The sequence below is a fragment of the Eutrema salsugineum genome, unplaced genomic scaffold (assembly GCF_000478725.1).
Source record: "Eutrema salsugineum unplaced genomic scaffold, Eutsalg1_0 scaffold_1, whole genome shotgun sequence".
Classification (NCBI taxonomy): domain Eukaryota; kingdom Viridiplantae; phylum Streptophyta; class Magnoliopsida; order Brassicales; family Brassicaceae; genus Eutrema; species Eutrema salsugineum.
This window is the reverse complement of record NW_006256909.1, coordinates 1,067,601-1,083,703: the sequence shown is the minus strand read 5'-3', so window position 1 is coordinate 1,083,703 and position 16,103 is coordinate 1,067,601. Positions and strand designations below refer to the sequence as shown.

At 34.9% G+C, this 16,103-nt stretch overlaps 2 protein-coding genes across 2 annotated transcripts; both read left to right on the top strand.

Moving 5' to 3' along the window:
* The first annotated feature begins 2,745 nt into the window (after positions 1-2,745).
* Positions 2,746-4,371, top strand: LOC18030489 (cytochrome P450 81F4). Its single transcript, XM_006411831.1, has 2 exons — positions 2,746-3,618; positions 3,739-4,371. Exons 1-2 carry the CDS (start codon positions 2,746-2,748, stop codon positions 4,369-4,371), a joined length of 1,506 nt encoding a protein of 501 aa, XP_006411894.1.
* A 3,841-nt stretch (positions 4,372-8,212) lies between these two features.
* LOC112081853 lies at positions 8,213-9,196 on the top strand. Its single transcript, XM_024148622.1, has one exon. The coding sequence runs from the start codon at positions 8,213-8,215 to the stop codon at positions 9,194-9,196; it is 984 nt and encodes a 327-aa protein (XP_024004390.1).
* The last annotated feature ends 6,907 nt before the right edge of the window (positions 9,197-16,103 follow it).

Below are 16,103 nucleotides of genomic sequence, written 5' to 3'. Positions count from 1 at the left end.
AAACTTGAAAGAAATAATATTATGTCATATTTTGTAATTTACCTTAATTTCCTATAAATTTTTTTTCCCCTTTAGCTCGCTCTTTGCAAGGTTTTGCAAAAGCATCAGCTAATACATCAGCTAATAGTTTTCAAAATGATCTTCTTCACCTACCGAGTCAATATTAGAATAGTACTATCTATTTTTTATATTGTAAATTAACTAAATAATGTACTGGTTATATCCGATAGTTATACTGATCATTGTAAAAGACATTCACAATCTCAACAGCTAGCCCGTGTTTTGTCCATCAAACAAGTAGACAAGAAATAATTCTGAGTCAATATAGAATAGTATTGCCGATTTTGGTAGTATTCCATATATTATTTTGACAATAAAAGTCATAGTTTAATTTTTTGACAATAAAAGTCATAGTTTTTTTTTTGACGATGAATAGTCATAGTTATTTTGGTCGCTAGCTAAAAACTTTGGCCTATCAACTTACCTTCAAGACGCTTACTGCTCATTGTAGCTACAATTTATTGAAGTTCTCAAGAAATGGTGATGGAATGGCTGATGACTTAGCTAAAGAAGCTAGGACTAACCTTTTAGCTATAGAAGTATTAACATATATAGTTCTTAACCGTGTAAATAAAAAATAGCAAACTTGTTTGGCGATTATTAAGCCTTATAACACAAAAAAAAATCTTTATAAAAAAATTCTTAATACTACATCTTACTACCTTAGTATCAATAAAATTATATAATAAAACAACACCTCGGTGGCAGCAAGCATGTGAAATGCGATTGTTATGTCGACACCGATTCCTCGATTAGTATAAAGTATCAACTATCAAGTTTCCAATACAATTTAAAAAATTAGAATACCATATCTTTTTCTCTGTACAAATAAATATAATATCGAGGGAAAAAACAGAAATCTAGTATTCAAATAATCTTTTGCAAAAATTTGTAGAGCTAATTTGGCACTAAAAATCTAAAACCCATTAATTTGTTTACCACATTTGCATTTTGATTTTAGCACGTTATAACTATTTTTTGAAAAAGAACTATTTATCTCGTTATAACTCCTTTGATTTTCACTGCGCTTACTATTTAACACGTTTATAATTAATGATAAGAAAAATAATTAAATGCTGATTCGACGTTTAAATATATTTTACGTAAATTTAAAAAGCATGTCTTTTCATCAAAATCAGATTTAACATGAATATACATAAATCACTTTAAAACTTTTTAAAAACAATCCAACTCCATAAACTTATAAGCAAAAAATGGTAAAAAAAACATATTTTATTATGGAAATATGGGTTCTTCACATTTTTCTATTACAAAATTATTTAGTCAACTTACTTAATCAAAAAAATTCAGCTATATTTATTAAAAAAATTCATAACTATTGCTAAGTTTTTAATGAATATTACTATTATAAAAATGCCTATAAAATTGTTTATATATAAACAGTAATAAGATATTTAACAAAAAAAATAACTAAAAAGTATCTCTAAAATTGAATGATGTAATCGGTTACTTCAGTAATACAATCATACATACTTTTGGCCGAGCTCAATCGAGTTTCTCGAACCTCAGCTTCGATTTTAGGAAGATTTTAGGAACACATGATTTACGTGAGGTTAGGTAGTACTCAAAATATCATTTAAAGATTTCAAAAATAATTTAAAATCTGGAGTGTTGACGGAGCTAAGTGTTGGATGGTGCCGTGGGGTTAGATGACCCTAGTGATTTTCTATATACATAGTATTACCATCTATTCGTTTTTCTTTTAGAAAAGACGAAAATAAGCTGAGAAGAAAAAAAAGAGGAGATGAGTGCTACCCAAAAAAAAAGGAAGATGAAATGGTTGGAAAGTTCGTTATTATTCCTTGCTCTAAGGGCCTTGTGTAGGCTTCGGCCCATTATGAATAAAGTCACGACCGTTTTTAAAAGCTTATGTTAGTTTTCTGCTTTCGCGGGTAACGAAGATTATGCATGCGATGCAATGCGACTAAATGGTGAAGCTACGTTCAACACGATTGTAAAAGCTTTATGTCACTATTATGAAACAAAAACAAAATCTTAAAATTACATTCTTTATGAAATAGATAGAGTACAAAAGACACATTTTAATATTTCTTTGTTATAGCTGATAATAAACGTGCGCCATGATTAGTGACTTTAATGTTATTATGGTGTTGTCATAATTATATTTTAGTCAGTGTTAATTTGACTGAAAAACTACACTACTAAATGAAAAACAATTCTAAAAACCAATTCAGTTTAACAAAATAAATTTCCCATGAAGTGTAAACAAAGAAGAAACCATTAACATGTTGTTTCGGACGAACAAAAATTAACATTTGCCAACAAAAAAAATAAGCATACGGTTAATCAAGTAATCTGTGTGATCTTCTTATTTTTAAAAACATTTGAATTAGCTGAACACTCTATTTTTTTTTTCTGAAATAAAATAATCGCGTCTCTGCGCTGCAAACATGACGCCAGATCTGCTGACAAAGGAAGCAATCATACCCGTTGGATCAATATTTTATTATTTATATTAGAAAAATGCTGGGACCCTAGAACTCATTGTCTCTACTATATGTAGATTATCAAATCATTTTGATTCTTCTTATAACTCTCATTCTCGGCGCTTATTACATCCCCAAAAATCACTTTTACTACTATATATAGAAACACCTAATCATTTTGATCAGCGACATCACCAAAAAGAACGTGACAACAAAAATGTTTTACTACGTGATTCTCCCTTTAGCTCTCCTTCTCGTTGCTTACAAGTTCATCTTCAGCTCTAAAACGCAGCGTTTCAACCTCCCTCCCTCTCCGCCTCACTCTCTCCCCATTATCGGACACCACCGCCTCATCAAACCGCCTGTCCACCGTCTCTTCCACCGACTCGCCAAAACACACGGCCCAATCTTCTACCTCCGACTCGGTACCCGCCGTGCTGTCGTCATCTCTTCTTCCGCACTCGCAAGAGAATGCTTCACGGGTCAAAACGACATTGTTGTGTCGAACCGTCCTCGTTTCCTAACCTCTAAATACATTGCTTACAATTACACAACCATCGCGACCACACCATACGGTGACCACTGGCGTAACCTACGCAAAATCTGCTCGCTCGAAATCGTCTCCTCAAAACGTCTCGCCAACTTCCTCCACATCCGCAAAGAGGAAATCCACCGCATGCTCACGAGACTCTCACGTGACGCCCTCATCAGCAGCGAGGTCGAGCTTGAGTCGCTATTTTACGATCTAACGTTTAACAACATCGTGAGGATGGTTACAGGGAAGATCTACTACGGAGAAGATGCCAGCGACAAAGCAGAAGCAAACACGTTCAAGAAACTTATTGCTTATATTAGTACTACTAGTGGCGCGAGACATCCAGGAGAATACTTGCCACTCCTCAAGATATTCGGAAGGAGTTTCGAGAAGAAAGTCAAAGCCGTTGGAGAAGCCATGGACGCGCTCTTGCAACGTTTGCTTGATGAGTGTAGGGGAAATAAAGACGGTAACACTATGGTTAATCACTTGCTCTCTTTGCAACAACAAGACCCAGAGTATTACAGTGAAGTCACTATCAAAGGCCTAATGCTGGTAATAGTTCAAACACACTCATATATAATCAGATTTAAAAGCGGTTTAAAAGCGGTTTGTGACACAAACCACAACACTAATATGTGGTAATAACAAAAGAGCTAATTACTTGCGAAACAGGGCATCATTGTAGCGGCATCAGAGACATCAGCCGTGACAATAGAGTGGGCGATGGCGAGTTTGTTGAATCAACCAGAGTTGTTGGAAAAATTAAAATCAGAGATCGATGAGAAAATCGGACAAGACCGTTTGATCGACGAAACAGACATTCCAAACCTGCCTTACCTTCAGAACGTAGTGTCGGAGACACTCAGGCTATACCCAGCGGCGCCGCTTCTTGTGCCAAGATTAACTATAGAGGACATCAAGATCGGAGGATTCGACGTGCCACGTGACACGATGGTGATGGTGAACGCATGGAGTATACACAGGGATCCAGAGCTTTGGACCGAACCAGAGAGGTTTAACCCAGAGAGGTTTAATGGTGGAGGAGAAGGAGAAAAAGACGATGTTCGTACGCTCATAACGTTTGGAAGTGGACGGAGAATGTGTCCCGGCGCAGGATTAGCGCTCAAGATAGTGACGTTGGCGTTAGGATCGTTGATTCAGTGCTTTGACTGGGGAAGAGTTAACGGCAAAGAGATTGATATGACCGAAGGTCCAGAGATGGCAATGCGTAAGGTGGTGCCGTTACGAGCCATGTGTCAGCTTCGACCCGTTATGAATAAGCTTCTTACCGACTCAAAGGTTTAGTTTTACTTTTGTATTTTCTAATGAAGAATTTGTTACACTTCGGTGCGTTTTCTGTAACCGAGACTATCTCTGTAATGCGAATAAATTGAAAACCTAACCTTTTTCTCATCCTCTGTTTCGTTTTCTTATATACATGTTAACATGTTTTTAATTAGTTTGATTACTTAATTCGAAGTACTTAACTAAATACTGCTATCCATCATGTTTTTTTTAGTAAGAAAAAAATGAATTTGTGAATTCGAATTTTCTTGACTTATAGATGATTAATAATTAAAATTTTGAGTTATCTTCTTATAAATTCATAAAACAAAAACTTACGTCAAAAACTTGAAATTTCTAAGATATGTTAAGTTGAATGAATGCCAATTCTTAGCTTCTTTTAGAACAATTTTTGGTTTCTGTATTATAAAAAAAAAGCAATTATTTTGTGTCTTCATTTGAATAGGAAAAGCAAAATTGTTTGGTATTGTCTTAATTTTATTTGATAATATTATAGATTTCTCAAACTTTTTTTTTCTGCGCTAATAATAATAGATATATATCGATATATATATATATATATACGTCACTATAGCGTTCGATATCGGTTAAGTGTTTGATATATTTTGCTTACGAAAATTTTAATTAACTTAACATGAATTAATATACTTTCATTTTTCAAATTTAAAGCTCAAAAAAGTTTGAGTTATTCCCAAATTTCATCAGAGAAGAAATATTCAATACCCCGACCCGTAAAAGTATGATTTTTTTCTCTTAATAATAGATGCATGTCTGTTTAAAATAATTTATTATTTATTTCTGACCTTTATATTTTAATAATTCCTTATAATTTGACATGTCATCTGCGAATTATGGCTCGTGGGTCGGCCTATAATCTAAATCTTATAATGTATTCAAAATATATGAATTACGCAAATCTGCAATATTTAACTATTTGCATGGTTTCTGGCTCTTTTCTCCTAATGAATGATTAATTATTGACTTTATGACTGTTGGTTCGCATGGCAATAAAAAAAATTGTTTAGCTTGCAATATCTTATCATATAAATATAATATAATGGATCGCAATCTTTAGGTTATAATTTAATAAGCATTGGTGGACACCAGTTTTTTGATTAGGTGTGGATATGGACTAAATATTTTAGAATTTAGGTTTTGATTAGGTACTCCACACTTCAAATTTAGAAAAAGAATTTCTTAGCAATAATAAGTTTAAACTCGAGATTTCGTCTAATATATAATAGAGCTAGACTGCTAGTAGAGATTTCTTATGTACTTGCTATTTTTAGTGCGTTGTCTAAGTTATTAAATGCAAAAGAAGGTTTCATTAATTAGTTTTTTGTGCTCAATGTGAATAAAAATCAAGGACTTCAACATGATAAAATAACTTATTTTTAAAAAAGATAAAAAATCAGGATGAGTTGACAAATTAAAACATAAATTAGCGACGTAAGTACGAGCCAAACACACAAGTAAGGTCGTGATAAAATAACTTGTTACATAGAAAGATAACACGTTATCGAAAAAATCACACTTTCATATCAGTCAAATGAAAAAAAAAAATCAAAATTAAATAAACTTGAAAGGAGAATATGTCATATTTTGTAACTTACCTTAATTTCCTTAAATTTGTTTTTTTTTTTTCCTTTAGCTCGCGCTTTGTAAGGTTTTGCAAAAGCATCAGCTAAAAATTTTCAAGGTTTTCCTTTAGCTCGCGCTTCACCAACGGAATCAATATTAGAATAGTATTATCTCGTTTTTATATTGTAAATTAACTAAATAATTTACTGGTGATATCCGATAGTTATACACTTATACTCATTGTAAAAGACATTAACAACAGCTAGCCACGTGTGTTTTGTCCATCAAACAAGTGGACAAGAAATAAATCGGAGTTGGATCAGGCTGGATCTTTGAAGAAGAAGGGAAAGAAATCATCAACCAAGGATCGGCAATTTCGAGGCCGGTGGGATCTCCGCTTGTAGCCGAAGCTCTGGCCCTCCGTAGTGCGCTATCTCATGCTGCCGATCTAAACATCCACCGCTTATGGCTGACTTTGGACTGTGAGACCCTGATCAAAGCGATTAATCAGAAGAAGCAGATTGCAGAGATCTACGGGATACTCCAAGATATCCACTTTCTATCAAAACTTTTCGATGTAGTTTGTTTCTGTAATATCTCTCGTAAGGCAAATTTGAGAGCAGACTCAATTGCCAAAAACTCAATGCGAAATTGGTTTGAATCTCAGGAACAGAACCAACCGGTTTAGGCTTTATTAATGAAATATCTATTTAAACAAAAAAAAAGAAATAAATCGGAGTCCATATAAAATATTATTGCCAATTTTTTGTACTATTCCATATATTATTTTGAATTTAATCCAAAAATTAAAATATTAATAACGTGATGAAATAATAATAATTGACTAATGAAATACTATTCTTAATACGACAAAGTCATTTTTGTTATAAACAAATGGATTTCTAGTAACCGGCTCATTAACCATCAGGTTAATGTCTCATGGTCCATTAGGGTTTTTGATACATTAGTTATGTAATGTATATATATACTGCTTGTGGAAATAATAAGATTAGAGTTTTTTCTCTTAATATGTTATCAGCACGAAGCTCAACTTCAAACGATCATATCTCTCAAAATACAAGAAGTTAGAAGGCGATCTACATATCATTTTGAAGCTCTGGAAGAGAAGAATCTAGTGGTGAAAACCGCTCCTCAATCCGACACCAGACGCGCCCTCAAGACTCAAAACAGTCGGCGCTGTCCCACCTTAGCGGGTGATTCTTTCCAAGCGGTGGTTCCTCCATTGTAGCAGCTGTTCGTCCTCCCTTCTGGCCATCATTCTCAGGAGTTTCCAGTAGATATCTGTGGTCTTTAACTCCCAGATCATAAGCCGGTCAGAAATCCATTTGGCGAAAAGGTATTATCTAAAACTATAGATCCTAATCAAAGTTTTGGTTTTTTTTTTGAAAACCCTAATATGGATCGGTTCTTTTCATGATTCTTCATCGTCTTTTTCGTTTTTAAAACCATAACCAAACCGATCCTCTTTCTTCTTGTCTTATAAAACCCTATACCGATCGGTCCTAGCATCATCTAAACCAAACACTAAAATTCCTTGCAAACCGAAACCTAAATCTTTGCAAAACCCTAGATCTAAAATCGTTTTGGTTTGTCTATCGTTAAACCGAGATCGATCGGTTTAAATCCTAAACCGATCGGTTAATTATCTTAGATCCGATCTTTGAAAACCCTAAAACCGGTCCATGCAAGCTCCTAAATCCTAAACCAATCGACCCCTTAAACTCTAAACCAATCGATCCACCTAAACCGTTTATAAACCGATAAATTCTAATCCTAAATCGATAGGGTTTAAGTTTAAACCGATCGGTTTTTCCTAATAAAAATTAAACCCTAGCAAATCCGTTTAGTTTAATCCCTTAACCGATTAATAACCCTAATAACCAGTTTCCAAAATTAAATCTAATTTAACCGGTTTTGTTGTTTAATCGATCAATCCGATCGGTTTAAGCTTAATCGGTTAATTTCAAATTAGTTTCCAAAATCAAAAAAAAAAAAAAAAAAAACCCTAAATTTATCTATTATAGCTAAATTTGGAAACCCTAGTAAACCGGCTAGGTTATAAACCCTAAGGTTCGATTTTAGAGTTCCCTTATATAGCAAGTTTCCTAAAATAGCAAGTTTCCTAAAATAGCAAGTTTCCTGAAATGGAAAGTTTTCCCAAGAATACCTTAAATCCCTTATTCCAATGACCATAGTCTCATACTATTGATTATTTAACATAAATTATTATATGTTTAAGATGTCAAACATTCAGAAGGTCGAATATGAGGCACTCACTGTCTCCGGAGATAACTACCTCAAATGGGCCCTTGACACCAAGATCTACCTCAACTCAAAAAGTCTGGGTGAATGCATCAAAGATCCCAACACCGCGACTCAAACAGAACGGTACTCGACGATATTTATTATCCGCCATCACCTCGCTGAGTCTCTCAAGCAACAATACCTCACTCTTGAGGATCCACTCGAACTTTGGGTGGCACTGAAAAAGCGATATGACCATCAGAAAACGGTCATACTGCCCCAAGCCAAGTTCGACTGGAAGAACCTACGGTTCGAAGATTTCAAATCCGTCGAAGAATTCAATTCCGAACTCTTTCGGATAGTTACACTCATAAAACTATGTGGCGAGGAGGTCACTGATAAGGATATGCTAGAGAAAACATTCTCTACTTTTGGCACTCCCAATGTTGTTCTCCAACAACAATACCGTGCCATGAATCATAGCACCTATGAGGATTTGATATCTTGCTTACTGCTTGCTGAGAAGAACAATCAGCTTCTGTTGAGGAACAGTGCCATGCGGCCTCCAAGATCAGCCCCATTGCCAGAAGGAACCAGAAAAGAGTCCAACTTCGTCCAACGTAACAGATCCTCAGATCGTGGACGTGGACGTGGAAATAGACATGGACTGCGCGGCAGAGGACGCGGTAGACCGAACCAAGAAAACCGACCTAACCTCAGTTTTGGTCGGGGTAAGGGTCGTGGTATCAACAAACCGACCCAAAGAGGCAGTTCATCTAGACCAACTCCTTGCTCAAGATGCGGAATGACTAATCATTGGGTCAAGATCTGCCGTACTCCCAAATATCTTGCTGAGCTCTACCAGAAGTATGGGAAAGATAATCATGAGGCTAACCTGGTTCATCAAGTCAATGAAGATGACTCAAAGGATGATAAGATTGATGGCATGGATTATGAGCTCTCCGACCTCCTTGATTGATCTCAAAAATCTGAATTTGTTTTTTCATTACTCCTTAAACTTTTATCTTTTGTTTTTGGGATTTATTGTCTTTACTTTGGATTTTTAAGACCTTTTGCTTTTACATTTTAATTTATGGAGTAATGTTTTATTTACATCTCATTTTTGCATGTTATTGAATTATAATTCTATAACATAAAGATATGCAAGACAATATGGATATCATTGTGGATAGTGGATCGAGCCACACCATTCTAAAAGACAAGAATTACTTCATAAATTTAGTAATCAAAACCGCAAACATTAGCACTATAGCGGGTAGTTCGAGCCTAATAGAGGGCCATGGCCAAGCTAATGTGTTGTTATCAAATGGCACATATCTAGACATCTCTGATGCCTTATACTCACCCAGTTCTAAGAGAAACCTATTGAGTTTCAAAGACATAAGATTGAATGGTTTCCATATCGAAACTCAGGATGAAGGGAACAAAGAGTTTTTAATTATCACTAAAATGATAAATGGCCATAAACAAGTTTTTGAAACTATACCCGCCGTATCTACTGGCATTTACCATGCTAAAGTCAGTATGATTGAGGCTAATGCTGCTATCAAAGCACGGTTTTTAGATTACACTATTTGGCATGATCGCCTGGGTCATCCCGGTGCGAACATGATGCGTAAATTAGTCCAGAATTCTAAAGGGCACAACCTTAAACCAAATGGTATTTTCCCTCAGCACCTCAAATGCACAGCTTGCTCACAAGGGAAACTGATTACCCGACCTTCACCAGTCAAAGTGTCTAAAGAGACCTTGAACTTTCTGGAAGGAATCCAAAGAGACATATGTGGACCAATTCACCCACCTTGTGGGACATTCAGATATTTCATGGTCCTCATTGACGCATCGACCCGCTGGTCGCATGTCTGTCTGCTCTCTTCTAGGAACCAGGCTTTTGCTAGGTTATTGGCCCAAATCATCAGATTACGAGCCCATTTTCGAGACTTCCCATTAAAGACTATACGTCTTGATAATGCTGGTGAATTCACTTCCCAAGCGTTTAATGAATATTGTATGTCCATGGGGGTAAGTGTTGAACATCCCGTTCCACATGTCCATACACAAAATGGATTAGCTGAATCCTTCATTAAACGAATTCAATGGGTTGCTAGACCATTACTCATGAGGTCACAACTCCCGGTCTCAGCTTGGGGACACGCAGTCTTACATGCCGCTGAACTAATACGCATACGACCATCTAGTGAGCACAAATATTCACCATCCCAATTGCTAACGGGTCATGAGCCAGACGTCTCCCATATTAAAACATTTGGGTGTTCAGTCTATGTACCCATTGCACCACCACAGAGGACTAAAATGGGACCTCAAAGGAGGATGGGAATATATGTTGGTTTTGATTCTCCCACCATCATAAAATATCTCGAGCCAACTACAGGAGATCTGTTTAAAGCCAGATATGCAGATTGCCGATTTGATGAATCAGTAAATCCTAGATTAGGTGGTGAGACAGACAAGCTGGTAAAAGAACTTTCATGGAATCAAACATCCACACAATGGCAAGATCCTCGGACTCTAGAATGTGATTCAGAGGTCCAAAGAATTATACATTTACAAAAGCTAGCTAATCAATTGCCAGATTCCTTTGCTGACCCGAACAAAGTTACCAAATCGTACATACCAGCTTGTAATGCACCAGTACGAATAGATGTCCCCTCAGGGAAAAGTCAAGTTGCTACAGAGTCTGACGCACGTAAGAAACGTGGCAGACCACCAGGTTCCAAAGATAAGAATCCTCGGAAATCAAAGAAAGGTGCAATGATTGAAACCGAGATTCAAGAGAACACGGATACAGCCTCAGCTGATACTTACCCTATCAAACCATCTCAAGAGGTTTGGGACGCCAAAACTCAAGGTTCTGAAGGGATTGATAATAATGAGATCTCAATCAATTATATCATATTCGGTTCTCTATGGAACAGAAAAGATGTCGACATCAATGAAACTTTTGCATACAAGGTAGCACTTGAGATTGCGCACACGCAAGAGGATCTAGAACCCACGTCTATAATTGAGTGCACTCGTAGATCAGATTGGCTGAAATGGAAAGAAGCCATAAACGTGGAGTTCAATAGTTTAAAGAAACGGAATGTGTTTGGTCCGATCTTAAGGACACCATTCGATGTTAAACCAGTGGGAAACAAATGGGTCTTTGTGTGTAAAAGAAACGAACTCGGCGAAGTCGTTAGATACAAGGCACGCCTTGTAGCACAAGGATTCTCACAGAGACCCGGAATCGATTATGAGGAGACTTATTCTCCAGTGGTGGATGCAACTACATTTCGATTCCTCATAAGTCTGGCCGTCAGAAAAAACTTAGATTTGCGGTTAATGGATGTTGTAACCGCATATCTTTATGGACCACTGGACAGTGAAATCTATATGAGATTACCAGATGGTATTGAGCTCAAAGATAAGCATGCATCTCGTGATAAACACTGCATTAGGCTGAACAAATCCTTATATGGACTGAAACAAAGCGGACGTATGTTGTATAACCGGTTAAGCGAATATCTCATCAGAGAAGGCTACGAAAACGATCCGATCAGTCCATGCATCTTCATCAGAAAATATCAAAACAAAAGATTTGTAATCATAGCAGTATACGTGGATGACTTGAACATCCTCGGAACATCTGGTGAAATCGCCCAAACAGTTGAATGCTTAAAAGCAGAGTTTGAAATGAAAGACCTAGGCAAAACTAAATTCTGTTTGGGATTACAACTTGAGTACGTCAATGACGGAATCCTTGTGCATCAATTGGCATACACTGAAAAGATACTCAAGAGATTGAATATGGACCAGGCCCACCCATTGACCAGCCCAATGGTTGTGAGGAGCCTTGGATTGGATAGTGATCCATTCGGTCCAAAGAAGGACGATGAAGAAATCCTCGGTCCTGAAATGCCATACCTCAGTGCCATAGGAGCATTAATGTACTTGGCTAGTCACACTAGACCAGACATCTGCTTTGCCGTGAGCCTCTTAGCTCGCTTTAGTTCGTGTCCAACTCAAAGGCACCGGAACGGTATTAAGCACATCCTTAGATACCTTCGAGGTACTAAGGACTTGGGATTATTTTATTCTAACCATAACAAGGATGGTCTAGTTGGTTTTGCTGATGCAGGATATTTTTCAGATCCGCACTGTGCCCGGTCTCAAACCGGTTATGTTTTCACGCATGGAGGAACAGCCATATCTTGGAGATCCATGAAGCAGACTATTGCCGCTACCTCATCCAACCATGCGGAAATCTTGGCCATCCACGAAGCTAGTAGAGAGTGTGTTTGGTTGCGGTCCATGACTCAGCATATCCGATCATTTTGTGGTATGGACGAAGATAAGGAGCCTACGGTGATGTATGAAGACAATGCAGCTTGTATCGCTCAACTCAAGGACGGCTACATCAAAGGTGACCGGACGAAGCATATTCTGCCCAAATTCTTCTTCACTCATGAGCTGCAGAAGAATGGTCAGGTCAAGGTTCAGCAAGTCCGATCAAGCGAAAATTCAGCCGATCTATTCACTAAATCATTACCGACTTCTACACTCCGGAAGCTCATTCATCAGATAGGAATGCGTAGACTTAGAGATCTACAGTGATGCCTAAACCAGGGGGAGTAATGCGTGTTGTACTCTTTTTCCTTCACCATGGTTTTTCCCACTGGATTTTCCTGGTAAGATTTTAATGAGGCAACGTTCCCCAGCGCATTATAGAGATCCCGGTTTTGTGACAGGCACGGTTACCTTGTCCAAGGGGGAGTGTTATAAACAAATGGACTTCTAGTAACCGGCCCATTAACCATCAGGTTAATGTCTCATGGTCCATTAGGGTTTCTGATACATTAGTTATGTAATGTATATATACACTGCTTGTGGAAATAATAAGATTAGAGTTTTTTCCCTTAATAATTTTGGTTTTTTTTTTTTACGATGAATAGACATAGTTATTTTGGTCGCTAGCTAGACACTTTGGCTTAAAAAAAAGAGAGAAGATATCTATAATGTTTTATTTAAGAACTTTTTTTCTAATTTTTAGAACTCTTTTTCCTCTTTTAACATATTTTTATTTTATATAATATTTAATAAATTTATCAAAATTTTAAGAATCTATAGTTGGAGATAGTTTTACTATTCATTGTAGCTACAGTTTCTTGAAGTTTTCAAGAAATGGTATCGGAATGGCTGTTAGCTAAAGAAGCTAGGACTAATCTTTTAGCTATAGAAGTATTAACATAGTTCTTAACCGCGTAAAAAAAATAGCAAACTTGTTTGTCGATTATTAAGCCTTTTAACACAAAAAACTTCTTTATAAAAAAAATCGATTAAATACTACACCTTACTACCTAATATATAATAAACTATAATTTAGTATCGATAAAATTTTATATATATATATATATATATAAAAGAACAACACCTTGGTGACAGCAAGCATGTGAAATGCGATTGTTATGTCGTCACTTAATCCTCGATTAGTATAAAGAATCAACTATCAAGTATTCAAGTTTCCAATACAATTTAAAAAATTAAAATACCATATATATTTTTTTCTGTACAAATAAAACTAATATCGAGAAAAAATTTCAGTATTCAAATTGTATAACTAATTTGTCACTAAAAGTCTAAAACCCATTAATTTGTTTACCGCATCTGCATTTTGATTTTAGCACGTTATAATATTCTTTGTAAAAAAAATTTTAGCACGTTATAAGGGCATCTACAAGAGAGACTTCATTTTTGAAGATCCAGAAACTTCAAATTTGAAGTTTTAGGTGTTTCTCTCCAAGATTAACACTTCAAAATAAACTTCAAAAACTTTCTACTTTGCATTATAATCCTTACTTTTTAACATAATTAACTAAATTCATTAAATAATATAAATAACTATAAAACATATATTAAAAAAGATTACAGATAATATTAATTAATTAAATATTATTAATATTATAAAAAAACACACAAACATAATCAGAAAAAATAAATTAGAATATTAAATTATTCATTGATTATTTTCGTATACTCTCATATATGATTAATCAATGCCTTTCAAAGTGATAAATATACTTCTTTATTTTTTATCTGTAGATTACGAGCAAAAAATTGTTGAAATCGGGTATTCTCATTGATTGCCATTTCAACTGTTGCCTCTGATGCTGCTCTTGCGTCTCTAATCGGTGCGGTGATATCATGTTCATCATCAATTATCATGTTATACATTATAATGCATGTTGTCATTATATCATGCAAAAATCATACAAAAAAGAACTCAAGAACAACAACTTCCAACTCCAAATATATATGACAATATTTTGGTGATCTTGGAGATTCAAGATCAAATTTGCCTGATTATTAGTGTTGTTGTAGTATTTTAATTTGTGTAATATTTATATGTGCTTGTAATTTTTTTTAGAACTTTATGTTGTATTAATAAATATGTATAATAATATTATGTTATATTTATGTGTTTTGTAATTTACTTTTTGTAATTTTTTTATGTGATGTTTTAAATTGAAGTTGTTTTTTAATTTTGTATTTAAAAATTACAATTATAAATATATATGAAATAATTATCAGACATATTATAAAATTAAAATGATAAACAAATATAATTAAAGTCATTATTTATAAAGATAGTTAATTATAAGGATTAAAATGCAAAAAAAAAGATGAATCTCCAAATTTGAAGATCTGAATAGTAAAACTTCAAATATAGAGTGTCACTGTTCAGATCTTCAAATTTGAAGATTTAAAGTCTCTTTTGGAGTGCATAAAACTTCAAATTTGAAGATATGAAGTGCTCTTGGAGATGCTCTAACTCCTTTGGTTTTTCACCGCGCTTACCATTTAGCAAGTGTATGATTAATGACAAGAAAAATAATTAAATGCTAATTTAACGTTTAACATATTTTACGTAAATTTAAAAAGCATCTCTTTTCATATATTATCCAAAATCAGAATTAACATGAATATACAGAAATCACTTTAAAACTTTATAAAACAATCCAACTCCAGAAACTTGTAAGCAAAAAATGGTAAACAGAGATTTTCTATTGTTGAAATATGGTTTCTTCACATTTTTCTAGTACAAAATTATTTATTCAACTTACATAATCAAAATTTTCAGCTATATTAATAAAAACTCATAAATATTGCTAATTTGCGACAAAAAAAATTGCTATTTTTTATGAATATTACTATTATAAAAATGCGTATAAATTTTGTTTATATATAATCATTGATAAGATATTTAACAAAAAAATATCTAAAAAGTATCTCTAAAATTGAATGTTCTAATCGGTTACTTCAGTAACACAATCACACTTTTGGCCGAGCTATTCCTCAATCGAGTCTCTCGAAGTTCAGCTTCAGTTTTGTGAACACATGATTTACGTGAGGTTAGGTAGTACTCAAAATATCATTTAAAGATTTCAAAAATAATTTAAAATCTGGAGTCTTGACGAGCTAAGTGTTGGATGGTGCCGTGGGGTTAGATGACCCTAGTGATTTTCTATACACAGTATTACCATTTATCTGTTTTTCTTTTGGAAAAGAAGAAAAAAAATGAAAGATGAAATGGTTGGAAAGTTCTTATTAATCCTTGCTCTTTATTAAGGCCTTGGCAGGCTTCGGCCCATTATGATAAGGTCACGACCGGTTTCAAAGGCTTATGTTAGTTTTCTGTTTTCGCGGGTAACGAAGATTATGCATGCGATGCAATGTGAAGCTACGTTCAACGCGATTGTAAAAGCTTTATGTCAATGGGTTTTCGATACATGTAAATGGTTCTTTTATTTGATGTCAAAAAGAATATGTTCTAAATTATAATATTTACTTTGTCAAAACTGTTA